Source organism: Talaromyces proteolyticus (assembly GCF_021365285.1).
Source record: "Talaromyces proteolyticus strain PMI_201 chromosome Unknown BGW36scaffold_1, whole genome shotgun sequence".
Lineage (NCBI taxonomy): Eukaryota > Fungi > Ascomycota > Eurotiomycetes > Eurotiales > Trichocomaceae > Talaromyces > Talaromyces proteolyticus.
Window position 1 is genome coordinate 2,964,745 of NW_025764277.1, and position 26,630 is coordinate 2,991,374.

The 26,630-nt window shown below is 45.6% G+C and overlaps 12 protein-coding genes across 12 annotated transcripts; 7 read left to right on the top strand and 5 right to left on the bottom strand.

Moving 5' to 3' along the window:
• Positions 1-682: 682 nt before the first annotated feature.
• On the top strand, positions 683-2,482 carry BGW36DRAFT_354131 (aspartic peptidase domain-containing protein; the record flags this gene model as incomplete). The annotated part of the gene is made up of 4 exons (XM_046213494.1): positions 683-739; positions 786-856; positions 921-1,192; positions 1,251-2,482. The coding sequence occupies 4 exons, from the start codon at positions 683-685 to the stop codon at positions 2,480-2,482; spliced, it is 1,632 nt and encodes a 543-aa protein (XP_046078354.1).
• A 1,278-nt stretch (positions 2,483-3,760) lies between these two features.
• BGW36DRAFT_286558 (putative C6 transcription factor) lies at positions 3,761-6,114 on the top strand (the record flags this gene model as incomplete). Its single annotated transcript, XM_046210429.1, has 2 exons — positions 3,761-4,582; positions 4,633-6,114. 2 exons carry the CDS (start codon positions 3,761-3,763, stop codon positions 6,112-6,114), a joined length of 2,304 nt encoding a protein of 767 aa, XP_046078355.1.
• A 355-nt stretch (positions 6,115-6,469) lies between these two features.
• Positions 6,470-8,027, bottom strand: BGW36DRAFT_422275 (Six-hairpin glycosidase-like protein; the record flags this gene model as incomplete). Its single annotated transcript, XM_046219678.1, has 3 exons — positions 6,470-7,789; positions 7,828-7,965; positions 8,022-8,027. 3 exons carry the CDS (start codon positions 8,025-8,027, stop codon positions 6,470-6,472), a joined length of 1,464 nt encoding a protein of 487 aa, XP_046078356.1.
• Positions 8,028-8,742: 715 nt separating this feature from the next.
• On the top strand, positions 8,743-9,987 carry BGW36DRAFT_393262 (chondroitin AC/alginate lyase; the record flags this gene model as incomplete). The annotated part of the gene is made up of 2 exons (XM_046217789.1): positions 8,743-9,614; positions 9,684-9,987. 2 exons carry the CDS (start codon positions 8,743-8,745, stop codon positions 9,985-9,987), a joined length of 1,176 nt encoding a protein of 391 aa, XP_046078357.1.
• Positions 9,988-10,976: 989 nt separating this feature from the next.
• On the top strand, positions 10,977-12,683 carry BGW36DRAFT_286746 (major facilitator superfamily domain-containing protein; the record flags this gene model as incomplete). The annotated part of the gene is made up of 5 exons (XM_046210443.1): positions 10,977-11,219; positions 11,287-11,513; positions 11,567-11,645; positions 11,711-12,184; positions 12,240-12,683. The coding sequence occupies 5 exons, from the start codon at positions 10,977-10,979 to the stop codon at positions 12,681-12,683; spliced, it is 1,467 nt and encodes a 488-aa protein (XP_046078358.1).
• Positions 12,684-12,764: 81 nt separating this feature from the next.
• On the bottom strand, positions 12,765-13,888 carry BGW36DRAFT_368092 (putative aspergillopepsin-2 precursor). The gene has a single exon (XM_046214950.1). The coding sequence runs from the start codon at positions 13,724-13,726 to the stop codon at positions 12,917-12,919; it is 810 nt and encodes a 269-aa protein (XP_046078359.1). The 5' UTR covers positions 13,727-13,888; the 3' UTR covers positions 12,765-12,916.
• A 390-nt stretch (positions 13,889-14,278) lies between these two features.
• BGW36DRAFT_457135 (Alpha/Beta hydrolase protein) lies at positions 14,279-15,757 on the bottom strand. Its single transcript, XM_046221953.1, has 2 exons — positions 15,039-15,757; positions 14,279-14,980 (listed from the first exon to the last, which is right to left on the bottom strand). Exons 1-2 carry the CDS (start codon positions 15,471-15,473, stop codon positions 14,618-14,620), a joined length of 798 nt encoding a protein of 265 aa, XP_046078360.1. The 5' UTR covers positions 15,474-15,757; the 3' UTR covers positions 14,279-14,617.
• Positions 15,758-15,911: 154 nt separating this feature from the next.
• On the top strand, positions 15,912-17,699 carry BGW36DRAFT_413568 (phenylacetate 2-hydroxylase; the record flags this gene model as incomplete). The annotated part of the gene is made up of 5 exons (XM_046219257.1): positions 15,912-15,967; positions 16,034-16,184; positions 16,233-16,872; positions 16,932-17,254; positions 17,316-17,699. 5 exons carry the CDS (start codon positions 15,912-15,914, stop codon positions 17,697-17,699), a joined length of 1,554 nt encoding a protein of 517 aa, XP_046078361.1.
• Positions 17,700-18,304: 605 nt separating this feature from the next.
• BGW36DRAFT_413569 (uncharacterized protein) lies at positions 18,305-19,736 on the bottom strand (the record flags this gene model as incomplete). The annotated part of the gene is made up of 2 exons (XM_046219258.1): positions 18,305-18,724; positions 18,785-19,736. 2 exons carry the CDS (start codon positions 19,734-19,736, stop codon positions 18,366-18,368), a joined length of 1,311 nt encoding a protein of 436 aa, XP_046078362.1. The 3' UTR covers positions 18,305-18,365.
• Positions 19,737-20,180: 444 nt separating this feature from the next.
• On the top strand, positions 20,181-21,627 carry BGW36DRAFT_393268 (Homogentisate 1,2-dioxygenase; the record flags this gene model as incomplete). Its single annotated transcript, XM_046217790.1, has 2 exons — positions 20,181-20,248; positions 20,307-21,627. 2 exons carry the CDS (start codon positions 20,181-20,183, stop codon positions 21,625-21,627), a joined length of 1,389 nt encoding a protein of 462 aa, XP_046078363.1.
• A 459-nt stretch (positions 21,628-22,086) lies between these two features.
• Positions 22,087-24,124, bottom strand: BGW36DRAFT_393269 (major facilitator superfamily domain-containing protein; the record flags this gene model as incomplete). The annotated part of the gene is made up of 5 exons (XM_046217791.1): positions 22,087-22,819; positions 22,873-23,285; positions 23,355-23,464; positions 23,525-23,825; positions 23,894-24,124. The coding sequence occupies 5 exons, from the start codon at positions 24,122-24,124 to the stop codon at positions 22,087-22,089; spliced, it is 1,788 nt and encodes a 595-aa protein (XP_046078364.1).
• Positions 24,125-24,457: 333 nt separating this feature from the next.
• On the top strand, positions 24,458-26,621 carry BGW36DRAFT_435712 (Alpha/Beta hydrolase protein; the record flags this gene model as incomplete). The annotated part of the gene is made up of 6 exons (XM_046221426.1): positions 24,458-24,817; positions 24,871-25,052; positions 25,119-25,222; positions 25,282-25,421; positions 25,483-25,672; positions 25,724-26,621. The coding sequence occupies exons 1-6, from the start codon at positions 24,532-24,534 to the stop codon at positions 26,619-26,621; spliced, it is 1,800 nt and encodes a 599-aa protein (XP_046078365.1). The 5' UTR covers positions 24,458-24,531.
• Between the last annotated feature and the right edge of the window lie 9 nt (positions 26,622-26,630).

Consider the following 26,630-nt stretch of genomic DNA (forward strand, 5'->3'; position numbering starts at 1 on the left):
GTAAATTTAACGAATTTACATAAATATCACAAGTTGGCGTGGGAAACCTTGAAATTTCCCTCTGTAGCTTGACATGGTTTATCAACGCCCAAAGTTTATCTGTCAGCTGCGGCTGTTCCTGTCCAATTTCATTTCGCGGTGAACGGAGCTACTTTATTTGACTTTTGTGTAGAGGAGGCGTTGAAGAACACGTCAAAAGCTGTCAGTTCCTGTCACATCGCAATAGGACTGTTTGGTGTGTGGAATGTACAAATATGACGGAGTCAGCACTGTGATCTATAAGACTTTAGTAGCAGCCAACAAAAACTGGGAGCTCGAGCCTCTGCCTACGAGGATCGAAATCGGGTGAACCCTTCCTAAGCAGAAATAAAGCATGTCCTAGTCGAAAGCCTGCACTACCAGGCTAGACTACAATGGGATAATTTGCTAGCCCATGACTCGTAGTAAGTATTGCTTAACTTAATTGTATACCAAGTTCATAGAAAGAAATCCACATGCCGAACAATAACGATCCAATTTCCGTATCCTGACTGCGCCCCATTCATATTATTCACTCAATAAAAACGGAAAATCGCGAGCGGCCATCCCCGATCCTGCTACTTAGCTTACACTAGAATTATTAGCAGGCTTTGGAGGGCTAGAATTTCACCTGGGTGCTTCTCTTCATCTTGAGCTTGACTACATGCCAGATCAATCAATCGCAAAGATCTTACAAAATAACAGGCACATAGAGAGAGATGTGGGTGGTCGTCGTAGTGCTAGGTAGCTTCTTCGCATTTGTTCAGCCATGCTGTGCGAAGGAAATCGCTGCCCGCGTGTTACCAGCTCCAGTGGAGGTATCTCCAAGCCAGTATTTGTGAGTTGAGCTTCTTCCAGTATATATTCCGAGGTGGTAAACTCACGCATTGTACGGGATAAAGTGAAGGGAACGATGGACCATGGTCTTCGTTTGAGCTCCGCGTTGGCACTCCAGCCCAGAATGTCCGTGTTCTTCCCGGTACCTCGTCGACATCAACATTAGTTGTTCTGCCCCTGGGCTGTTCGTCGAGTGCGCCGTACAACTGCGCCGATCTTCGTGGTGGACTCTTCAATACGAGCACATCAACAACATGGAGCCAGATTGGGGATTACAATCTAGGGTTTGAAGCCAGTTTGGGCCATAACGATGCGGGGGAATTTGGCTATGATACTGGTGAGTTTTGTACTCCAACAATGACGTTCGCGAATGGAAGGATTTACTTGTTCCACAGTCGGCCTCGGATATCAAGGAGGCGGAGGCCCGACGGTTAACCATTCTGTTGTCGGCGGTGTAGCAGGGACAGAGTTTTATCTCGGCATATTCGCATTAAATCCGCAGCCAATCAATTTCACGACCTTGAACGACCCTCAAACCAGCTTCATGTCTTTACTCAAAAATCAAAGCCATATCCCTAGTCTATCCTACAGTTACACCGCCGGCGCGCCATACCGACTGAACAAGGCCCTAGGTACACTTATCCTGGGCGGATACGACACTTCCAAATTCCAGGACACTGACTCGTCTTATGATTTTAATAGCGATCAGACTAGAGATCTCACAGTTGGCCTCTCATCGATAACGACAAATATTAGTGAGGAATTAAACATGTTGTCATCAGGCTCCATCAATATCTTTATTGACACCTCTGTCGCTGAGATATATCTCCCTGTAACAGCGTGTCAGGCATTTGAATCAGCCTTTAACCTGACATACAACAGTACAGCAGGACTATATTTGGTCAATGATACTCTACATAAGCAGCTTCTCACTGCCAACCCATCGGTAATATTCACAATCGAGGCAGCAGTTTTAGGTGGTTCATCAGTTAACATAACTTTGCCGTACGCTGCTTTCGACTTGACTGCTGAATACCCGTTGGTATCAAACAGTTCCTCGTACTTTCCGTTGAAACAGGCTGCCAATGACACGCAATACACCCTTGGACGCACATTTCTTCAGGAAGCGTATGTGATTGTAGACTATGAGCGGAGCAACTTCTCAGTCCACCCGCGTGTCTGGAATGCCAGCGCAGCGTCAAATATCGTCACAATAGAGCCTCTCTCAACACCCACAGCAACAGCTAGCATTGGACCGAAAACAGGTAGTAATAAAAGTAACGGTCTCAGCAGTGGTGCTATTGCAGGAATCGTTGTCGGGGCCATCGTGGCAGCTATTATAGGAGCAATCGCGGTTTGGTGGTTCTGTTTTGTGATTCCTCGACGGAAAACGCAAATGGAACAGAATGATCGCATGCATGCCAATCGCGTTAGCGAACTTGAACCTGATGCGAAGCTCAAGAACTGGGTTGAAGCGGACTCGAGTGCCTCACAAGAAGTACAAGGCAGTCAAGGGCAGGTCAAAGTTATGAGCGAGATGGGCTCGGGACATCGAGCAGGTGGAGAGCTGAGTGGGCATGAGTTACATGAATTGCAGGGCAGCGATATTCCTGAGCTGCCGGGTTGATCTTCTATAAATTGATAACGCGAGACCTATATAGTACTTCTATAACAGATATGTGCAACGCTAATGCGCGCAGCAATATTCCGCTTTATGCTCAGCCCGATCGGCCGGCCGCTCGCAGAGCACTCACTGAGCGATCACTGAGCGAGGCCAGGGCAGACCAGGGGATCAATTAGGGTACATTGAATTACTTTTTAATATTTTGGAACAATGGCCATTAGCTTGTAGCACTTCAATGAAGGTAGCTGGTATTTTTTCAAAAATGGAAATTTATATATGTACCTTTAACTTGACTGTAAATGAGTAGAGAAATGTAACAGGTGTAATTGAATTTAATCTTTATTCACAGTTTTTAAGGTTATAGTAGACACGTACCTTCTCTAGGGGAAACCTTCTAAAGAGCACTGAATATGTCTGTAGTACATACAGTACTAGACGGAAAGTATTCAGAACTTTAACATATACGCATGATATTTATACTCATTGAGAACTTAGATTAAAGATAGATTTGAAGCTACATATGTATCTTCGCTGTTTCATCTATTCTTTTGTTTATTTCGTTTCAATATTCATTATTAAGACACTAATCCATGTCGTAATATATATATATATATAGTTACTATGTAGTATGCTATTATTCGTTGTATTCTTCACAAGATATGAACTACAACACTTCCTGTGTAGTCTGTTCATAACCTGAAACGACCGAAGGGAGAGGAGTAGGAATGGCGAACATCCCGCACATTATTTGGAGTTACCAATTCAATGGTTGATTTCCATCCAAGTTATAATTTTTTCATGTATCAACCAAAACACAGGTTTCCGAGGCACGTTAACAGGGAAGAAAATAGTGAACAATTCCACAACTATATTTCAATGCTAAGGGATAATTCCCTCATAAAAACCTAGACGTCTGAACAGACTGCACCCTACCAGGCTATGGGGGGTGACCTTTTCTTCATTCTAGCAGCTCTAAGGTCTTACAGTAAGATTTAATGACGTTCTATATCGAATGCCATTTGCAGATAGCGTGTGCCTGTTATATTTCAGTGCGGGGAAGCCGGGACATCCCCGGCATTTGGCCCGGGGCCCGAACGTTACTCGATGAGGAATGGATCGGTATTTGCTTCAAGCTTCCCCGCAAATGAGGTGGAGTTATGAATAGGCAACGCGGGCCAAAGGGGCCTCCCACTTCATGGGGGACTTAAGAGCTGGGATGAAAATTTTCGATTCTATGATCCATCAAGAAGCATAGAGAGTGACTGTCGCTTTACACCCTCAATGGCAACCGAATCAAACCAGCTAGAGAATGGTAAGGATAAAATTCCGGCATGCCAGTCCTGTCGACGAAAAAAGGCGAAATGCGATCGTGAACAACCATGTACGCAGTGCGTGCGATTCAATGTCGACTGTCTCTACGACGATGGCCGTCTGAAACCGGGTCTGCGGGCTGGTGCTGTCGAGCAATTGCAACACCGTGTCGAGACGCTAGAAAATATGTTCATTGGCCAAGGCTTACTCTGGCAAAAGATATGGAATTCTATCAACCCTTCGTCCAGAGAATGTTGTGCAAATCCCTCAAGCTTTGACCAGTATCGTCAGCAGGTAAAAGATTCGTTTCTCCAAATGACACCGGGTGATGAAGAGTCTCCTCTAGAAGAAAATAACGGTGAGCAAGATGGCGAAGAAAGCTGTCAGCAAGATGCATACCCCGTTAAACGTCGAAAAACCATTTCACAATCCAAATCTACAGAGCTAGCAACACCATCGGCTCACACATTGAGCGATCATGATCTTCCATCCCGAGAAATAATGAATGAGTTGGTCGAATTTTACTTTGCCAACGTGCACCACTGGATCCCTATTTTACATGTTAAAAAGTTCCGACTACAGATTCAAACATCAGAAGGGTGGGAGAGTGCAACTCAGATCTTGCATGCAATCGTGGCAACCTGTATTTGCTTGGTTAAATGTGTGGATGTTGGTAGCTATGAAACAAGGGTCCAGATGGCCGCTGTAAGTCGACAGAAGGTGATACTCAGCAGCATGGAGTCGTTCTCTGTCGAGAACCTACAGGCTTTAGTGATAATCGCCTTTAATACAGTATGTAGAAAGAAGACACCGTACTGATACCAAATTCTTACCAAGAGCAGATCGGTAGTGGTCGTGGTCCATCGGCGTGGTCGATTGTAGGGAGCATGACCAGGACAGTGGAACAGCTCCAGCTTAGTGTTGAAGAACCTGAAGAAGATAGATCGACGAAAAAAGGGGAATACCTAATCCGGCGAATGGTTTTCTTGCAGCCTACTAAGACTTGGTGGCAAGCTGAGGAGCGACGAAGACTCTTCTGGGCCGTGTTTTTGATGGACCGATTCTGTAGTGTTTCCACCGGATGGAATCTCAGTCTCACAAGTGCAGATGTCCGACGTCGTCTCCCATGTGAAGGCGCTTTATGGGAAAAGGAGCATGAAGTTCTAGCTCCTTTTTTTGGCATCACTGACAAGAGCTGTTTCCCCGGCAGTATCCCGACCCTTGTGGACAATCAATTGAAAGATAACCTTGAGCAAGACGCTGTTGGGGGATTTGCCTACTGCATCGAAGCGACAGAATCTCTTACACTCGTCATTAACTTTTTCGTTCATCATGCTTTGGACTTGAAAGATGCACAAAACGCTCAAGTCTGGTTGATGAGGTTCAAGGAGCTAGATCTACGACTTGTTCAGTGGAAGCTTTTCCTGCCTCCAAAATGGCGAACAGCGTCTGTGCTCAATGATGATGGGGTGGTTGATCCAAACCTCACCTTAGCGCACATCACTCACAACACGGCTGTGATATTGCTGCATCAGAGCATCGCCTACCCACCACCTCATTGGAAGAATAGTCCCGTTCGACTTCCTTCAAACGTATCAGTAGACACATGCATTGAGGCTGCAACCGAAATTGCAGCCACTGGTCACCACTTTCTACACCACTCGCCCATTCTCACCAATCCGCAGTTTTCTTTTTGTCTATTTATTGCGGGGCGCATGCTGCTAGCCCATTGCAGATACACTAGCGTTCCTATCCCAGACCAGCTCGATACTATCGTTTCTAATCTATCGGAAATATCTCGACGGTGGGCTGGCCCTAACTCCCCAGACCGTGAAAACTTAGCATCCGTATTTGCAAAACGACTGGCCAATGCCAGGAAACATATTCACTCCACCGCATCCGCCCGTGGTAGTCTCGACATCCGGCAAGCGGTCTATTCGGACTCTCAATCGAGGGTTAATCCTGGTCCTTCAGGAGAACATAATAGCACTCCAGAGACACGGGCAGCCATTGATGGTCCACAAGCCATTTTAAGCCAGCAAGACAATGCCGTTAGTCCCAATATCTTATACCAAATTCAACATGATGACGGCCATGGAGGATCAACTTATAGCTGTCTATCACCAACCGGCTCCTTCAGTAACTCCCTTAGCCTCGCTTATCCCCCTCTCCCTGTATCCTTGCAGCTGCAATACGCGCCATTGACCGAGTCGAACATACTAGATCCAGTGTTGCTTGAAAAAAGCCATGAGCGAACTTTCTATGGCACTGGGTCAGTTGAAACATTACCTGCCTCACAATTTTGGTACTCTGGTTCACAATAATGTACATACACTATCAACTGAAACCATGGTCAAATAAATGGATACCCTACTCATTTGTGGAATTACTGCCAAACTCGCATACTAGCCGATACGAAACATAGTGGTTAGCTCGTCGTTCATAGCACTCTAGATAGAGTGTATTGGTAGTCTTAATCAAAAAGTAGTATTTTTCAATGCAATATCGATAATCTTCTATGGTTCTATATTGCATGCGACATCTTTCATCTTGATTACGAAACGAATTTTGATAGATATTCACATGGAGAAGTTCTATAATCTATGACATACAGATATGGCAGGTGAGTCTTTCGTAGGAACAATCAGATGTATAAAACAAACCAATCGAGTTAGACTTCTACTGGTCTGGCTCTACCAACCCAAGATCTAGCAGCATATTACCTAGAAGCATGAAGTAGTAATCTGCATAGACTAGCCCATGGTTAGCCCATCTGCGAGGAGCAAATTCGTAGTTGTTTATGGTAGCCCCGGTAAGTATGGTTTCCGCCGTGTGTGGTTCCTTTGGTACTGTCCCATTTTTCTTGGTCGATAACAAGCCAGTGGCACTTATCCCATCATCTATGGTAAGTAACCCAGGTTCCGACTTCTCTTGGTAGTCAGAAGCAAGGCCTTCTTCGTAAATCTGAATGGCCCTCCCAGATGGGGAGACAGTAAACCTGAGCGTAGGAGGGTTTAGGAACTTTTCGCATGTACCACGAGCAATGCGCATTGCAGCTTTGACATACTGCATCGCCTCATCATCACGTCCTTTGGCCTTCAGGGCTTTGTATATCAATAGCATACCGCAAGCTGCGATCATGGCTGCAGAGGTATCACGAGGAGACTCGCGTGTTATAGGAGCATCCAAATCCCAGTATGGGACATCATCTGCAGGCAGGCGTTCGATGAAAAAGTCTGCAAGATCTTGAGATGTGCGCAAAAACGAATTGTCTCCTGTCCAATGAAATGTTTGCGCAAAGCCCAATATTCCCCACGCTTGCCCTCGTGCCCAGCAACTATCTTCGCTGTAGCCTTGGTTGGTAAATTTCTGTTTGGGATAACCTGTCTCAGGATCAAAGTTTACGACATGAAAGGTGGTTTTTTCAGGTCGTACGTGCTGTTTTTGGGTAGTTCGTGCATGCGATACTGCAATATCATACAGATTCTGGTCTCCGGTGTGCTTAGCTACCCAAAAGAGCATATCGAGATTTATCATGTTGTCGATTATAACGAGAAAGTCCGTTGAGGTGTCGAGAAAGGCGTACTTTTTGGTTTTACAAGTATCCCAGCTGCGAATAGATTGGACCTTCGGGCAGAATCGACTTGCCAGAGAATGAGCTGCAAGGACAAGACTGCTGAATGCTTGTTCGTCCTTACAGAGCTCCCAAGCTTTTGTTGCCCAGGGAGCAATCATAAAGCCCAGATCGTGAGTCGATTTGAGGCTTGCATTCTGGTGTAAGTTTATGGACCACCACTGACAAAGATGATGGAGCTGCAGTGAATTTGGATACGAATGCTGCGTGCCACTTTGGCCATTATTTTTCCGACGCTCGAGCAAAAGGTATAATGAACCCGGAAAAAAACCAGAGGTCCAAAAGCTGAGGTGCCGATACACGTAAGTTGCGCCGTCGTTGCCAGTGTATTCAGGATAAAATGTAGGTGGATCACTCTGCGATCGCTGTCAGGGACGATCATCAGCATTTTGGAGCGACTCACCTTTCCCAGTGCCCTGCAAGCTACATTCCACAAGCGTGCGCCGACTGACTCGGAATACAGACTATCGATGACTATCTGAGGAACATTTTCCGAGCATTTACTTTCTTGTTCAGCCCGTAGTTTCTTTTGAGGTGGTTCCTTTCCCCTATCTTAGCATGTATTACTTATTTCCTAGAAACCGAGAGACAACTCACATTCATCGCGTCTGAAATCATTTCTTATTTAACTTTTACAGTTACCACGACCAAGTATTGATAAATGGATAATAAACTCAGTTTCACGCATATTTAGAGAAAATAATGTCGTCTCGACATCATTGCAGCTTATGGCTTAGGGCAAGCGATCCCCGCTCGGGACAGGTGCCGGATATTTTCCTAACGCTGTTTGCCGGAATTTGATGGATGGTATGGTTTACCCAAATTGTAACATTGTCGGGAAAAGTAGCGGTCATCTTCCTAGCACAACCCCGCGCCCCATGGGGTTCAAAATATGTGCAGGCAGTGAAGGCTTTTTTATAGTCCGGGGTTGCATATAGATGTCTAATGACATAAGTTGCCAAACATTTGAGCACAGCCTCCAAAAGGGTCGTCCTTAGAAGCTTTGGTATTTCGTAGTTCGTATTTCATCTGATTACAGACTGCTATTATCAATCTAACTCATAAACGCAACGTCGATCTTTAATTAAACTGCTACGGACCGCGTCAACCCAAAACATTCGGTTAATTACATTGCAAGTAGTTTGGTAAAATAATTTTACAGAGAAATTGGGAAAATATGCTATAAATACTCCGCAAAACCTGTTGAAATGTAACCATGCAGAATTTTTTATTCCAGTTGCATCCTTGTTGCTTGGAATTTACATTCATTTACTAACAATTTTCATTATTGAATTATATGACATCTCCGTGGACAAACATGTTTCCTATCATATTTGCCGCCCTTCTCATTTCAGATGTATCAGCCTTTATTCATCCTGGGGCGCTTCATACGTCGGGAGATTTTGAGCGCATCAATACCCACGTAGTGAATGGGGATGAACCATGGAACACCACTTGGGGACTGTTGACCACGAGCCCTTACGCACAATCATCTTACCAGCCCAAGCCACAAGCAACTGTGTACCGGGGTTACAACGGAGTAGATGCGGAAAATTATCAGTATCTGTATAAAGATGCCGCAGCCGCCTACCAGCTTGCAGTGCGCTGGAAGATCTCCAACGATTCCGCCTACGCAGACGCTGCTATTAACATCTTGGGCTCCTGGGCAGCAACTCTGACGGCTATCAACGGCACGAGTGATAAGTTTCTGGCCTCAGGACTGTATGGATACCAGATGGCCAATGCAGCCGAGCTCATGAGGGATTACTCAGGATGGGACAGTAGCAACAAAACTGCGACTGGACGTATGCTGACAAGTATCTTCGCATCCATGAACACACTCTTTTTGGAAAACCATAATGGTCAAAATGACTATCACTATTATGCCAACTGGGACCAATGCAATCTGGCTTCACTAATTGCAATCGGCATCTTCACTGATAATCAGACCATGTATGATGATGCTGTCCAGTACATGCTCACGGGTCCGTCAAATGGCGCTCTGCCTGTATTCGATATTGCCAATTACACCGAAGACGGTTCGGGGAAGGTTTTAATACAAGGTCAGGAAGCTGGACGTGACCAGGGTCATGCCACACTTGATATAGTGCTATTGGGGGTCATTGCTCGTCAATCGTACAACCAAGGCGACGACCTATTTGCCGCATACAACAATGAAATACTTAATGCGTGAGTGCTACAATCCAGTTGATTCTTTCTCTTTTCTGAATGCTCTTTCACTAACCAAGGCTTTCCTAGGGCTGAGTATGTTTCGAAGTATAACATCGGCTATGACGTTCCCTACACACCTTATGATAGCTATCAGGGGAACCAGAGTGTTATTTCCAATAACTCAAGGGGGGACATCCGACCAGGATTTGAGTTGCTGTCAGCACATTACGGCCAATTGAAAGGCTTGAACTCTTCATGGACAGATGCTTATCGGGACTTCATTAACGCCAACTCCACGGATGGTGTTGAAGGTGGTGGTGGGAACTACGGCTCTACTTCCGGTGGCTTTGATGGTCTCGGGTTTGGCACTCTGCTATATCGAATTTCCTAGGCAGCATTCCGAATGTATACTTTGGACAATTGATTTATTTTCAATTTCCTAGACTGTACAAGGGTAATGTGCTACTTTGACCCAATTAATTGACGTTTTAGAAACCCTGGTTGAAAACACGGAATGAGCCAAATCTGAAATCCCAAGTATAAAGTCGCAAAATCAATCGCTATAATCCTTGCAACTATCGCCGATTTAAAGATTTTTGCGACTTTGATGACATATGCTGTTATAATCACAAAATTATCCATATTTTTCTTTCCCATTTTCTAATTGAAAATGAAGTCGAGATGGTTGTGTACTTCGCATTCTGCATCACACAGACGTTGAAAGTACCGCGAGTGAATTTTCTCGACTCAGATAACTTCAGTACGAATATATTCAAATATACATATATGAATGTCGCTAATTATCGTTCAACGCTGGAATCATATTGACGTTTTTCTGTGTCTCAAACATTGGTGTTTCTTACTGAGATCCTGCCAGAAGCATCTGGTTTTGCCGAGTTGCATATGTACTGTGAGACATTCGCGAGACATTCGTTCCCATGTTGAACGCACGTACTATATTTCTTCATTTCTTCAATTTTCATGACCTTACCCAGCTTTAAGCTATGAAGGTCTCGTTTTAGTGGGCACTAGGGAGGTCATTAGGGGTCTAAACCCCTAATTCCCCACGCCGACTGCCCCAAACTGGAGCCAAAATGTTTCATATGCACTTACGCTTTCCACGCCCGAAGCTGTCACCCGCACGGACTAAATCACGGAGTAGAACAAAGTTTAACCTTGCGCTTATCAACTGCCCCCGTCATTACGTGTAACTGCTCCGGAGGAATGGCCGGCCCCTTCTCCGGCGATCAAGCAGGTCCATATTTAACCGATTCTCCGCGGGGTAGCCATAGTTAGGGCTACAAATACCCTGGTCTAACACGATCCTAGCGACATCACAAATGATGATCAATTCAATAGTAGTTTCTGATTCATTACGTTATGGCCTCGAAAGTGCACCCGACGACTATCCATCTCGAAGCGAAAGAAAAGGCTAATGCCTACGCGACCAACCCAGGGATTGAAATTGACGCAGCTACCAATAGAAAGCTCTTCTGGATAATCAGTCGTCGAATTCTCGTTATTCAGGTGATCACTTACTTTTTCCAATCTCTGGATAAGGGAATCCTCAATTATGCCTCTATTATGGGGATTAAGAAAGATGCAAACCTTGTGGGGCAGCAAGTAAGATAACCATCATTCCTAAGTGACCGCTCTTTCTCTCACGGCTTACTGACGTTTTCTCTTGCAGTATTCATGGCTAGGAACAATATTATATATTGGTATACTAGTCGGAGAATATCCTCAAAACATCCTCCTACAAAAATTTCCAGTGGCGAAGACTCTTGCCGTCAACGTCTTTATATGGGGGGCTGTTGTGACGTGCTCGGCCGCATCAACTCGATTTGCATCGCTTATGGCTGTCCGGTTTCTGCTAGGTTTTTTTGAAAGCTGCATTCAACCGGCCATGATGTTACTGTTTGTCTTCTTTTCAACTCGTTGGAAAGACTATTTTGTTAATTCTTGCCCAGGACTACAATGTGGTACAAAAGAGAGGAGCAGTCTCTCTTGAATTCAATTTGGTATTGCATGACTGGAGTGCAATTGATGGTATGCACATATCCTGTTTCAGATCTCCCTTTCAGATCAGTCTACCATATTCTAACAAAATAAAGATCGGAGGGCTTTTGGCCTTTGGTGTTTCCCATTTCACCGATGGGCCGATCAAAAGCTGGCAGCTCCTTTTTTTAGTTCTAGGTGTCGTAACCTGCATCTGGTCCATCTGCATTGGTGTGTTTCTACCTGATAGTCCTATGTCGGCCAAGTGCTTCAGTGAGGAGGACAAAGCCTTGATGGTAGAACGCGTCCGCCACAACGAGACCGGTATTGAGAACAAAAATTATAAGAAATATCAGGTTATTGAAGCCATCAAAGACCCATTTGTGTGGTGCTGTGTCATGCTCATCACTGTCGCTAACTTGATAATCGGCGGTCTTGGGGTGTTTTCTAACCTCATTATTCAACAATTCGGGTTTTCGCTGCTGCAGACGGAGCTCCTCAACATTGCCCAAGGAGCATGGACGATTGCAGTTATGGTAGGTTCCGCATGGGCGTCCGAGAGATTCCAACAGACATGCGTTGTCATGATTGTAAGTAGATAATATCCAGGTTGTAGGCATCATATATGTTAATTAAACAATCTAGCTGTGGTCCGTTCCAGGCCTTGTTGGCACAATTGTCATCCTCGTGGTCACACCGTCAGCTTCCAACGCAGGAGGAATGCTCATCGCCTTTTACTGCACCCAATTCTTTCTTGCTGAGGGAAACATGATAATCTCCCTGATCACGCGTAATATTGCCGGACAAACTAAAAAGGGCTTCACCATGACCCTGTTATTCATCGGCTGGGCTGTTGGCAACCTGATTGCGCCGCAAATCTTCCAAAACTCAGATGCCCCCAGGTATCTACATGGTTTTTTGGCACATATCGTCATATACGCCGTTTATTTGTGTTTAGTCATTGTGACCAGAATCATTCTTGTGCGTAGGAATCGGTCCAAGAACGAGCTGTCTAGTGAAATATGCCATGATTTGGCATTTGAGGATCTCACAGATTATGAAAACCCCAACTTTCGTTATGTTTATTGATTACAACACCCATAGGATGATCAAATCTAAGCATACTGAAAATGAAACCCCTTTTCCGTATTCCTGACTTTTTGTAAATAGGTAGGATGATAGTTTTCATTCTGAATACAATATTTTAGAACTTAATTTATATACATATGTAACAAATATGTCCATCAAGTTGCTTCAAATAGACTAAGAAACTGTCGCAGGCACTTGTTTTTTTATAATCCTAGTATGAAGAAGATTGATGCTTAACCCTGATAGGTCACAGTGACTTTGCCATTGGAAATAGTAGACTGGCTGACTGTTTTTCCGTTTACAACCATGTTTGCAGGCTGGGCGCCTGAAACATCAACACTCGCACCATTAACGGTGGCGCTATTATTGGTGAAAGTGACGCTGCCATAGTTGGCAAATGGGGCGGGAGAAATTGAGCCATTGCTGTAGTAGTCGGTGAAATCCTCGACAATCCACTCAGCAGTCAACTTGCAGAGGGCTGGTGACTCTGTGTTCCAGGTATGGCTAATGCTGGTCCCTTGGGTCAAATTTTCTAGTACCGTGTTTCCAGTGGTGGTGCTCGTTGCGGTCACAGCAACTTGGATCTCATCGCCAGCATTGACACTGAAGTTATCAAAGATCATCATTAGCTGAGCAGGCCACCACTCGAACCATGCGTAAAACGAGGGAGTACCTCCCCGGATGCACCATGTAGCTCCAGCCTGAATGAGGCCGCCATTGGGGCAAACATCAAGTTCACCATCAACTCCAACCCAAGCACAACCGCAGTATGAAGTTGTGGAATCGCCTCCAGAGGGAATTTTCGGGGTGGGTACTGTGAACGTTCCGGCTACGCCGGTAACACCAGTCGACTGAAGTACAGCACCAGCCCAGTTGCTGGACGATAAAATATTGCCACTGCCGGCAACGTCAACGGCGCCAGAAAGAGATGAGGTGGAAAGGTGAGAACCACGACTTCCACCTGCTGAGTGCCGAGTAAATGTAGAGGCGAAACAAGTACTAGCAAGGACCGCAATGCCGATAAGTTCTTTAATGGAGGGCATTTTCGTTACAGGAGTGGAATTGTTGAGTAAGATATTTCACAAAAAAGAATGATTCTACACTTGTTCTCGACTGTTGTTGTTCGGAATCTTTATGTATACGTAGTTTGGTATTGAAATCAATTGATGTGCAAGAACAAACCCCCGACTTTCAGCCAGTTTGACTGCACATCATCCTATTTAAATCTTTCCACAACCTTACAGTCTAGAAGTGAAAGGTGAGAGTACTTCGACGATTAGCCAATAGCCTTGTCTTACTACGCTTGCTGCCTAGATATTACCTAACTTAGATAGCATCGATAAAGAATACTACCTTGTTCAGGATGGCCTAAAGTTGAAACAAGACTATTGGTTCGTGATCATGAAATGGCCACATGGACCTGCATGGACCTGCATTAGTTTCATAAACGGTTCACCGGCGAACACTATTCAGTCTTAGTTGTCATGTTGGCTGTTGGCTGTTGGCAAAAACTACATTCAAGGCCCAAAATGCAAACCACTAAATATTTAGCTCGCCCTGGAATAAGCAACCCATCGATTCCTACCAGTTACACTATCAATCGGCCCTAGACGTACCACAAAAAGTTAAAAAGAGCAAATGCCTCAGCAGTCCGCCGTATGTACCTTGTTCTGGTTAAATTATTATCTTTGTACAGACACAATATCGGAGCGATAATTATATGAAAGGGACGCGTTTCTTTACTGTTGAGATAGAGCTCTAAGACCAACAAGAAACAATCGAGCCACCAGTCAAGGGAATACGCTCGTTCCATAGTGTTCTGAGCCACTAGGCCATACCCATAGTGCTTCCCCCTATGTGCTAAAAATATTGACATAATAGTTACCCAAGACCAATCGTAGAATACAGCATTGGTTAGGAATGAACATTCAAGTCTATTTGCTCTGTTGTGTCTTCTCCGCGACACTCAGAATCCATTTAATCGTCTCCTTCTCAGCAGTTAAATGCGGGCAGTGGCCAGCTTTGATACTAGTGACATCAACTTTTCGGCCACTTGCTTCCTCGACTACAGCAATCATGTGTCTCTGAAAATCAGGAGGACCCGCCAAATCCTCTTCGCACAACAAGTACGACGCTGGAACGTGTTTGTATCCAGCGTACGTCAATTCATTGCCAAAGCTCTGCGCCGAATGCTTTGCAAAACCCCTAATGATAGCTTCACCTTCCTTAGAAGGCAATTCCTGACATATTATGCTAGCGGTCGCTGCCGGATCCTCCAAAAGCATCCAGCCATTTTGCTTCAAATTCATATCAGCCATAGATGATGGTATAGTTGGCGAATATTCCGATACTTACATCGATGGACAAACGAGGCCTTTTTGGTTCAGGGAATCTGCTCAAGAGGGACTCGGCTGAATTTCCAATAGCAGGGACAAGGCAGGCGATGTAAGCGAGACGAACGATTCCTCCTGGTTTGCCTAGTGCCTTTCTCTGCTCTTTCCCCAGCCCCTTTACGCTTTGGGACATCGGGACACCAGCGTAGGAGTGGCCCATAAGAATTACGTCTTTGCCTTGGTTTGCAAGTTTCTCAGCCTCCTCTGCGATCGCTTCCGCATCGTCGTACATTGAAGGCGCTAGACCATCTCTGCCTTGCCGCCTGCCCGAGCCTACAGTAGGCGGATGGATGCCGTTTATCTCATAACCTTCCTTGGAGACGGCATCGAAGAGCGGTTGGTAGTCTGATAGCAGAGTATATGAGCCTGGAATAAAAATAATTGAGGGTTTTGACATGGTAACGCCTTGTTACGAAACTATCTGTATGGAACCTTAGAAACACTTTAGATGTGCGATAAATATTGTGGAATTGCTGTTTCTACAGCTGAGAAAGTGGTACTGCAATTTTTCGTTACGAATACAGACAGATAAGAAAAGCAGAACACGACCAGGAAACTTGAGGAGATTACCAAAAAACACAATTAGCACCCGGCTGATTTAGACTACGGCTGACCCGGCGGATATCCCGATGTCTATGAAAGAAACCTTTCCGAAATAGGATATCCGAAATTAGTTCACAGTATTTGGTTCGCGAGATCTGTTTTTCTAGCTGCATGGATCGAATACGCCTCCTCAAATGTGATTTATTCAAAAGCTTAAGGGGCCTGGTATCTTATAGAAGAGTGGTGAACCTAGGTTTTCCACACCTATATGCTGAATTACAAGACCCCCGAGATGTTGCCAGTAGTGATGGCCAAGTTCCGAGCTATACTGCAATTGGACGACTTGACGTCCCTTACGAGTTGGGTACTTATTTGCGGTGGGCTCGTCCTTCTGGCCCTGTGGCTGTCCGATAGTACAGATGTGCCTTTCATTAAACATTTGCCGTCGATTCCTGGCTTTCCAATAGTGGGAAACCTTGTTCAGCTTGGGAGTGAGCAGCCGCGACGTTTGGCTGAGTTGTCAAAAAAACATGGACCCGTTTTTCAGATCAGATTGGGAAATAAAGTGAGTCTTTCCTCTAATGAACAAAGACAAACAACTGAATTGTTCCAGAGATTCGTAGTCGCAAATACCTTCGAGTCTATTAAGCAACTTTGGATCAATAACCAATCCAGTCTGATATCTCGGCCTACGTTACACACATTTCACAATGTCCTTTCGTCTTCTCAAGGCTTCACTATCGGAACCTCCCCATGGGATGAGTCCTGTAAACGACGACGGAAAGCCGCCGCTGCAGCATTGAACCGACCATCAGTTGTCTCCTACATGCCTTTTGTCGATTTGGAGTCATACGTTGGTATTAAAGAGCTTGTACAGCAACTGGGTCACAGTGAATCACAAGTAGATCTCGACCCTTATCCGTTGTTTCAACGACTCGCCCTCAATCTCAGCTTGACCCTTGGATACGGATTCCGCATCGATGGCTCCATTGACAACGAGCTCTTGCGCGAAATTATCACCGTGGAACGTGGAATTAGCACTCTTCGCAGTACTAGTAACAACTGGCAGGACTTCATACCTCTGTTAAGACTATTTTCTAAGAGAACAAACGAGGCGTCCGATCTGCGTCGACGGAGAGATGTTTATCTTGAACACCTGTTGCAAAAACTCAAGGATAGGATATCTTTGGGAACTCAAGTATCTTGCATCACAGGAAACATTCTACAAGACCCTGAATGCAAACTCACTCATGGTTAGAACCTTACCACAAAAGTCTGCCATTTCCGAACATTCATTAACCATTTCATGCAGAGGAAATAAAATCGATTTGCGTGACAATGATAGCAGGGGGTCTTGACACAACACCTGCGACTATTTTACTCGGCATTGCAATTCTTTCAGGACCCCAGGGTGCCTCGCTTCAAACAAAACTGCTGGAAGACATTCACAAGACATATTCCGACGAAAATGCTTGGGAAAGGTGCCTCGAAGACGAGAAATGCGAATATGTGAAAGCCTTTTGCAAAGAGGTACTTCGCTTCTGGACCGTCATTCCAATGTCCCTACCCCGCGTAAGCATCAAAAACGTTGTGTGGCAAGGCGCGATCATTCCTGCTGGAACTACCTTCCTAATGGTGAGTGGTGACAGAATACTACCTGACTTTCGATGTGTTGACTAGCAGCGGTTCCATCAAGAACGCCTGGGCGGCAGACTTCGATGCTGACCATTTCAAGTCACCCCACGAATTCACCCCAGAGCGGTTTCTGGATATCCCAGAAGGATCGGGCACGCAACACTTTGCCTTTGGAGCAGGATCTCGCATGTGTACCGGCTCGCATCTGGCGTACAGGGAAATGTATGTCACGTTCGTACGCATACTTATTGCATTTGAAGTGTTACCTGCCAAGGATCCAGCACAACGGCCAATCCTGGCAGGTCCTCTCGAGTGCAACGCCAACCCATCGGGATTGTCCATTGAGCCGAAAGCCTTCAAAATCGGCTTTCGTGTCCGCGACAGGGTTCGCCTTGAGAAGTGGTTGGAGCAAAGTGAAGCTGCAACAAAACATATCGAAAGATAACTAGTTAAATGATCCAAAAGAGGTCTTGGTAAGTAACGACTTCAGCTACGCGTTACCAGCACCACCATCGGTACCGCGGATTTAATGGTCTTAACGACGTTATTGTTAGATGTGAAACAACGTCCCGCATTTTTTACTTCGAGAAATTCGAAAAATATATGATATATAAAGTATGAACTATATCATTTACAAATCATAACACACATTACCATTATAAATATGCAGATTTTTTCCGCTTTTTTCCATCCTTATCTTAAGTAATATGTTTTGGGCTGAATATTTAACCACCTCCCATGCTGCCATGAGAACTAGTATAATATTGGTTCCATTTGGTTTATACACCCCACTTTCTGTAGAAGCCGACTTAGCTAGATCATATCGGTTTAGGTGGTGCTCTGTCGAAGTAGGCAGGTTCCATTCTTCTAATAAGGCTTGGCTACATATGGCCATTGCAACTCGGCACAATAGTTTGCCTGAGCAATCAGGCCTATTCAAACAGTTCATTAGCTCTGGCGGTATCATAACTTGGTTCATCTACTTTGAGCGGCGAGGTAGGTACAATTGGAATTCTCTTTAATTCTGTGTTAATTCTTTTGGATGATGATCCAGGCCTCAGGGTTCCTTTACAACGATAAAACTAACATCCCTCGCTTAAATTTCTATGCCTCAGGTATCCAACCACGCCGGTTTGGATGCTGAAAGGATTGTTCCTGAACACTCCCCAAATCCAACCAGTTCCAACTTTTCACTACCACACCACCCTCGAATAGTAACACGATCTCCATCTTCCAAGAACGTACGATTAATGGTAGGAGATAGATGATGGGCCCTCTTTCCTCCATTAGAAGCCTCGAGCAATGAGCCTAGCGTTCCAGGCTCAGTGCCACTAATTGTTCCCGACCCTATCAAATCACCTACTTCGAGAGGACAACCACCTATTGTGTGGTGAGCGATCATCTGTGCGAAGGAATACACGAGATTGTGGGCATTCGTGCGGGACAGAGTTGCCGTATCACCGTCGATTGCTTGAATAAACTCTTGTGAGCATAGAATCCTAGAGAAAAGCAGGCCGTTTTGCAACTTACATCTCAACTCTACTTCCAGGTTGATTTCATAGACGTTGTCCTTCCGTGATTCCTGCAGGTATTTATGCAGTTTAGTCTCATTTAATATTCCAGGAGCATGGAATGGTTCCAAAGCGTCTTTTAGCACAACCCAAGGGCTGATGGTCGTTGCAAAAGTTTTGGCATTGAAAGGTCCTAAGGGAACCGCCTCCCAAGCTTGTATGTCCCGAGCTGACCAGTCGTTCAGCAGGATGAACCCAAAAATATATTGTTCAGCCTCGTCGACATTGATGGGTTCGCCGAGCTTGTTGCCCTTACAGAGAAACGCGCCTAACTCAAGCTCCATGTCAAGCCGGCGGCAAGGGCCAAATATTGACTCGGACGCTGATGCAGTATCCAAAGTCTGCCCTAGAGGTCGGCGTATATCCGTGCCTGACACTACGACCGATGAAGCTCGTGAGTTATAAGCGACAGGCAAATGGAGATAGTTGGGTTGCAAGGCCTTTGCAGGGTCCCTAAATATGCAGCCACAGTTGTACGCATGATTTTTGCCTGCGAAGAAATCTGTGTACCCTCCGATTTTCATTGGAAGGTGCATAGTGATTTGATCTCTTTGAAAGAGACTGGCGCGCTGGGCTTCTATGTTGTCCCTCAGGATATCGGGGAACGGGCTTTCCTTCAAAAAGACATCTCGCAAATACTTACGCACCTTGGAATGAACTTCTTGGCCGAGTGCGGCAAAATCATTCAATGTAGGCTGTGAGAATGTTGCGATTTGAGCAGAAGTAAAGTCCTGAAGTTCCACGAAACCGCTGCGGGACGCAAACTCATGTAGATCTAGAACATGATCTCCAATAGCGACTGCTGCATGCTTCTCGACTGAATATGAAGTTGTGATGATTCCAAATGGTATATTGGCCAGGGAGAAATGCGACTCCCTGGGTATATCCACCCAGCTGCTATGAGACTCCATGATCTTGCTGAATGTTCTCTTTGAAAGGTCAATATCAGTACATATGGATTTTTAAGAGGGCACACCCAGGAAATCACACTGTTGACCAGAATATTTCATGTACTTACCGTCTGCCATGACTCTTCGGAATATAAAAACGCTATTGGTCGTTTCAAGAGTATAACGACGGAATTCCCGGCGGATTTTCAAGCCGCAACTCTCACAAATTCGTTCCGGCGGGACAGTTTCGGCGGGGAAATTGAATAAGTCAATGCATGTATCTCTCCGTAAGGTATCTAGTGGTAACTAAACTGGACACAATTATCAGTCCAGGTGATAAGTATCGGCTATTGCAGTAGATTAAGTAAAATAAAAAAAACAAAGAGTCTTATCTTCTGATAATTCTCTAACTCAGCATAGGACATCTGGAGCATCTTTGTTTAAGAGTATTAATCCTCAGTTAAGATGCCCCTCACAACCTTTGATATACCGGAGAGATATTTGTACCAGACGGGTTTCCTTGCCAACTTAGAGTATGTGATTTTTCAACTGCGTATTATTGATATAAAGAGGCTAATCCTCCTGGATCAGAACGGAGGCTATCCCAGGAGCCCTGCCAATCGGACAGAACTCACCCCAAAAATGTCCGTACGGTCTCTATGCTGAGAAAATCTCAGGAACGGCATTTACAGCACCACGATGGGAGAATCAGCAGACATGGGTATATCGGATCATTCCATCAGCATCCCACGCTGCATTTGAGGCGGTTCCTAGCGGCAGCAACCTAGAAGCAAAGTTTAATTACATTCCCGATCAGCTCCGATGGGATCCCTTTGATGTCAACAAGGATGTTGACTGGATTCGAGGCCTGAATATGGTCGCCGGTGCAGGTGACCCTGCTCTTAAGAACGGTGTTGCTTACTATATCTACGGTGCTACCCTGTCAATGGCTGAGAAAACTGCCTTTTATAATGCTGATGGTGACATGCTCATTGTACCTCAGCTAGGCGCGCTTGATATATGGACGGAAATGGGCCGGTTACTCATTCGACCGAACGAAATATGTGTCCTACCTCGTGGTATCAGATACCGTGTCGATCTCGTGGACAACCAGCCGATCAGGGGATTCGCACTGGAGATCTACAACGGGCACTTTCAATTGCCCGAACTCGGGCCCATAGGCTCGAATTGTTTAGCAAATGCTCGAGATTTCCAGATACCTGTCGCGGCATACACTCATGATACTAAGTCGTGTTGGAAGGTGTACAATAAATTTCGCGGCCAGCTGTTCTCTGCCGGGCAAATACACACGCCGTTTGATGTTGTCGCTTGGGAAGGGAGGTATTATCCGTACAAATACGATCTAGGGCGCTTCAATACTATTGGTACCATCTCATATGATCATCCGGACCCATCACTAAATACTGTCCTCACCGCAACGTCCAACGCACATCCGGGGACCGCAATTGCCGACTTTGTCATTTTCCCACCCCGCTGGCTGGTGGCTGAAGATACTTTTCGGCCCCCTTCTTACCACCGCAACTGCATGAGCGAGTTTATGGGCCTGATTCAAGGCACTTATATCGCTAAGGAAGGTGGAGGAGGCGGATTCCAGGCAGCCGGTGCCAGCCTGCACAATTGCATGAGCAGTCATGGTCCAGATTCTACAGCCTTTGATAAAGCTTCCAATGAGGAGCTCGTACCTGTCAAGGCGGGCGTGGGAAGCATGGCGTTTATGTTTGAGAGCTGTTATATGGTTGGGATCACGGACTGGGGGTTGACCAAATGTTCCAAGTTGCAACCAAAGTATAGTGAGGAAAGCTGGGGAGGATTGCGAGATCATTTTCAACCGCCTACTGAAACCAAAAAAGGCGATAACATGGTTCAACAGACACTACACACTATAAATTGATCTGGAAGGCGGGTGAAGATTCTCGCTGTTGCTGTCTTCAATGTTCAGGTAGTGCACAGAATCGAAGAGTAAGTGGGTATTTGTGCAATATCGTGATATCGCCGTACGTGATGTTTGCGGAACTCTAGATGACGGCGTAAGTGATAAATTAGTAACGTAATCCATACTCTAACTGGCTTTCGAAAGTGTGCTCAATTCGTATCAATTTATACACTCATGTACTCATTGTCGATTTACAGTCTGAATATTCAACATAATACCGAAAAGCATATTCACATTATCGACTCTTGGTAGAGCTAGGATATTAGACTAATATGACATTTTCACCAAATATCGATTGATGTCACACTTTAAGCTTGGAATAATAGACACCCCCACCCCCTCCCACTTAAAACTATAGATTAAATAGCGATGGTTACAGTTCGAGAGGAATTCACATTAGATCTTTTTGAAAGAAAGTCATGCGGCCCCTGTATGATTTTCGTGTTTTTCGTGTCTTACTTCGATTGGTGCGTCTACGCGGTAGTTCATCGTCTCTCTCAGATCACCCAGGAACCAGCAGGCGACACAAGCAACAACTCCGAATGGAACAGCAATAATGAATACGACCCGAAGCGAGTCGGCATAGGCTTGCTGCAAAGCACGAGTTCCTTGGGCAATGACTGTAGAAGTGACCCCCGCAATTTTGCCTAGTGCCACTGTGTCGCCTTGGCTCAAGGCTTCTATAAACTCTGGAATGGAGGTCGCAGGTAGTCCGGCAGCTGATACAGCTTTTGTGACATATTCGGGCAAATATTTCTTCAAACGAGTGTTGAAGGCAGCTGAATAGATCGCGGAGAACATGGTACCGGCCACCGCGCGCGAAGAGGTGGTACAAGCCGTGGCTGTAGCGATCAATCTGTGCGGCGTGGATAGTTGAACACCGGTAACCACGAGAATGAGCGGTGCTCCAAACCCGAGACCAAGGAGACAGGAAAAGGCGATAGCATTAATCGATTGACCGGGTTGAATTGTTGCAAGTCCGACCAAGCCGCTCGTGAACAAAATGAATCCGATGAGCAATGGCTCTCGAATGGTGCGAAAGCGAGTAGAGGCATATCCCCAGGCAATAGTGGAGAAAACTGCTGGAATCCAGCATGCTTGTGAACGAGCGACAACCAGAAATGCATCTGGTGTGAATATAGCTTGTGTCCTTTGTTCAAATTAGTATGATGATATCATTCGTAATGATGCTTCGAGTCTTACAGGATCGGGTAGAAGAGACCAAAGCCAAAGATCATGATGGCCTCCATAAAAAGCAATGCAACACAGATGGCAAATGTTCGTCCCTTGTTACGCCCACCACGAAATAGATCATGGTGTAGGACTCCGGTATTCGTGCCCTTCCACTCATAGATTCCAAAAGCAATGAGTATAAAGATCCCAACTATCATAGTCGACAAAGTGCGGGCATTCGTCCAACTGTAAAGACCACCTCCCAGACTGGTACCTGTGGTAAAGAGGGCTAATCCAGCAGTTAGAAGCCCACATCCGATCAGGTCGATCTTGCCTATCTTGCGCCAGAAAGACAGATAATCTACGTCTGTATGTCGCTTAGGTGGATGGTAGCTAACGAAGATGGCAACGGTGGTGGCTCCCCAAAGTGCAGCCTGAAACCACTATATTGCATTGGGTCAGTATTTTAAGTATAATATAATGAAATATATTATTGAATGTCCGACACTTACAAAAAATAAGCGCCAACCAGTGTGAGCGTTGCGTTTAGTCAGAGCACCGATCATCAATGGGCCCGAAATAGTCGCAAGGAGGGCCGCAATGTTAACCCCTGCTTGCGCCACTAAAAAAGACATTTGTCAGCTTATTATCCCAAACATACATGTTAAAAATGTTAACTTACAGGGACGCCATCTTCGGGGTAGAATCTCGCTGGGAACGGCATAAGCTAAAGGAACAGATGCAAAGCCAACGCCGATGAGAATATTGGCACCGATGAGTCGATAGATACTGCTGGAGCCGGGGGCGATACAGGCACCAACAAAGGATACGGCACAGCAGCAAACAAGCAACAGCTTACGCGCTTGAAATGTGTCTGACGCTGTGGAAATAATGGGTCCCAGGGTTCCTTGTACAAGTGAAAGAACAACCACTACCCAGCTTTGGCTTTCAGTATTGTGGAGATCTGTTCCAATGTAGTTAACCTGCAAGGTGTCAATAATGGTATTCCACGCAAGGGGAAAGCCTTTTCACTGAAGCTATTGGCACTTACAACGGCAGAAGGGCCTTGTAGAGCCACAACCTGGGTATAGTTCAACAAGAAAAAAGCTGCCAGCGCAAACCAAGTGCGAGCATGAAACTCCGGTTCTACCTCCTCTTCGTCGAAGTTGACATTTTGAGGGGACAGGCCAGCATGCTCCACTTCTTCAAGATTATATTTTCCATGACTTTTTGTATTGATTTCCGGGACTGGCTGGGCCGTATGGCTCTGCACGTCAGACATGGCTACTGACATGGATCAGGTTGCAATCTTGTAATGCTGGGCTCACTAGTAATGCGCTGGTGGGGAATACATATCTCATAATGTAGTATTTAACGGCAATCGCGGAGGGAAAGGAGAAAGGACTTTTATTAACCCTGATGGTTATCCTTTCTCGGTCCAAAACCCCGTGGGGAAAATCTGGGGCAGCCTCATCCGTATGGAGCAAGCTGCCGCCGGGATTTCCGGCGGCTCCTTGCTTAGAAATATTGTTGGCTGTTTTCAGGTCAGGCGACGCTCGATCGAGACCAGAAAGATCTCTGCCCGGTCGCCCATAGAATGCCTTCTATATTAGTATGCAGAGCAAATAGCAAATTAACCCAAATATTGAAGGTGATTCAAACCCGGCAAATTTCTCATCTAGCGGCAGCATGGCTACTATTATTGGCGGCATCGAGATACTCTTCAAAGAAGCAAACCGCGACTTCACCAAGCGCTGGCACCAATTTAGTCCGTCCAAGGAAGTGCTTCCCAAGGGATGGCAGAAAGCCGAAGGACGACGCGCATTAGACGAAGACTTAATCTTTGAGAGAGATATTCGGATTTCTCTCCGAGACGGCACTGCGATCTGGGCGGATGTGTTTCGGCCAGTGGTGTCAGATAATCAGCCTGTCCCTGCCATATTAGCATGGAGTCCATATGGAAAGCAAGGCAATGGTATGTTTTTTTTAACAATATCTGGCTCGTGACACGCTGAGTGTTTTCTCCAGGTTTTCAGAGCCTTGATAGGGTCCCCTGGCGGGCGGGTATACCCAGAGATTGGACCAGTGATCTCGAAAAGTTTGAGGCTTTGGATCCGGCTGAATGGTGTCCTCGAGGTTATGCGATTGTCAATGTGGATTCTCGGGGCGTATTCGATTCGGATGGAGACATGTTCATGTTAGGGACACAAGTGAGCAGCCCTAGCACTAACCTCTTCCTTAAATTTTGTCAATCTGATCACCCCTCTACAATCTAGGAGGGCCGAGACGGCTATGATGCCGTCGAATTCATTGCTTTACAGTCGTGGTGTAATGGAGCTGTTGCTTTTGCTGGTAACTCATACCTTGCTGCGGCACAGTGGTGGGTGCACAACTGATCTTCTGGTTAATCAAACAGACAACAGCTAATTCGTTTTTCAGGTTTATTGCTGCTGAAAGACCACCTCATTTGAAAGCCATTGCTCCCTGGGAGGGTATTGCAGACTATTATCGTGAACTACTTGGCAGAGGTGGCATTCCGAACGATGCCTTTGTTGACTATCGCGGCAGTGGTTACTGTGGTGCGACATATTCAAATCCTGACAGCTTATACAAATTGCTAAGTCTGCTCAACGTATATAGGAAAGAACCGACAGGAAGACTCAGGTGCCATGATCCGTCAATATCCACTTTGGAATCAGTTCTGGGACGACAAAAGTGCCAAGTTCGCTCAGATCGACGTCCCGATTTATGCTTTGTCGAGCTTCTCGACTATGCTACACACCGAGGGCACGATCAGAGGGTTTCTGTTCTCGTCATCAAAAGACAAGTGGTCCGTTGAATCCAAAGTTCATGAAAATCACTACTGACTTAAAAGATATAGGCTACGGATCCACCATACTCAGGAATGGTACGATTTATATCAAAAATGGTCAAACGATGACCTGCAAAAATTCTTCGATCGATATCTTTACGGAAAGCCTAATGATTGGGAATCGACGCCTAAAGTGCGACATAGCTTACTCGGATTTAACCGCGAGTGTATTGTGAACAGGCCTGAGCCTATATACCCGCCGAGCTACGTGAAACACCGCACATTCTTCTTGGATGGCCAAACTGGGACGATGAATGAAGGCGGTGCTCCTGGGAAATCTTCTTCAATTAGCTACGTATCCGACTCCTGGGATGACGACGGCGCGCACTTCACCCACATATTTAGTAGCTATACCGAGCTGATTGGCTATTCCCAAGTCAAATTATACATGTCCTGTGCTGAAACAGATGACTTGGACGTGTACGTTATTTGTCGAAAACTCGATGCATCCGGCCAGCCGTTGATGCAGATGAACATCCCGCTTGAAGCGCTCCCGGAGGGAACAACGGTCGAAGATGTCCCAAATCTGAACATATTCAAATACTTAGGCCCTAATGGCAGGCTTAGAGCTTCTCATCGGGAATTAAGCACTGACCCTACTCTGAGTAAGGAGCAGACTGCGATGCTTGCTCCTGCTGTAGCGTGGCATCCTCACAACAGGGAGGACAAGATTCCGCGGGGCCAGATTGTTTGCCTCGATATTCCACTGTGGCCCTCTGGAATTATTTTTGAACGTGGGGAGTCTATTAGGTTGGAGATCAAAGGTCATGAGGTGACTCTGCCGGAGTTCCCTACATTGGATCGTGTCCCGGGAAATTTAAATCGTGGCAAACATGTCGTGCATACCGGACCTAATCATCCTTCCTCGATCGTACTATCCTTGGCCTCTAGAAATTCCACGGTGTAAAATACTAAG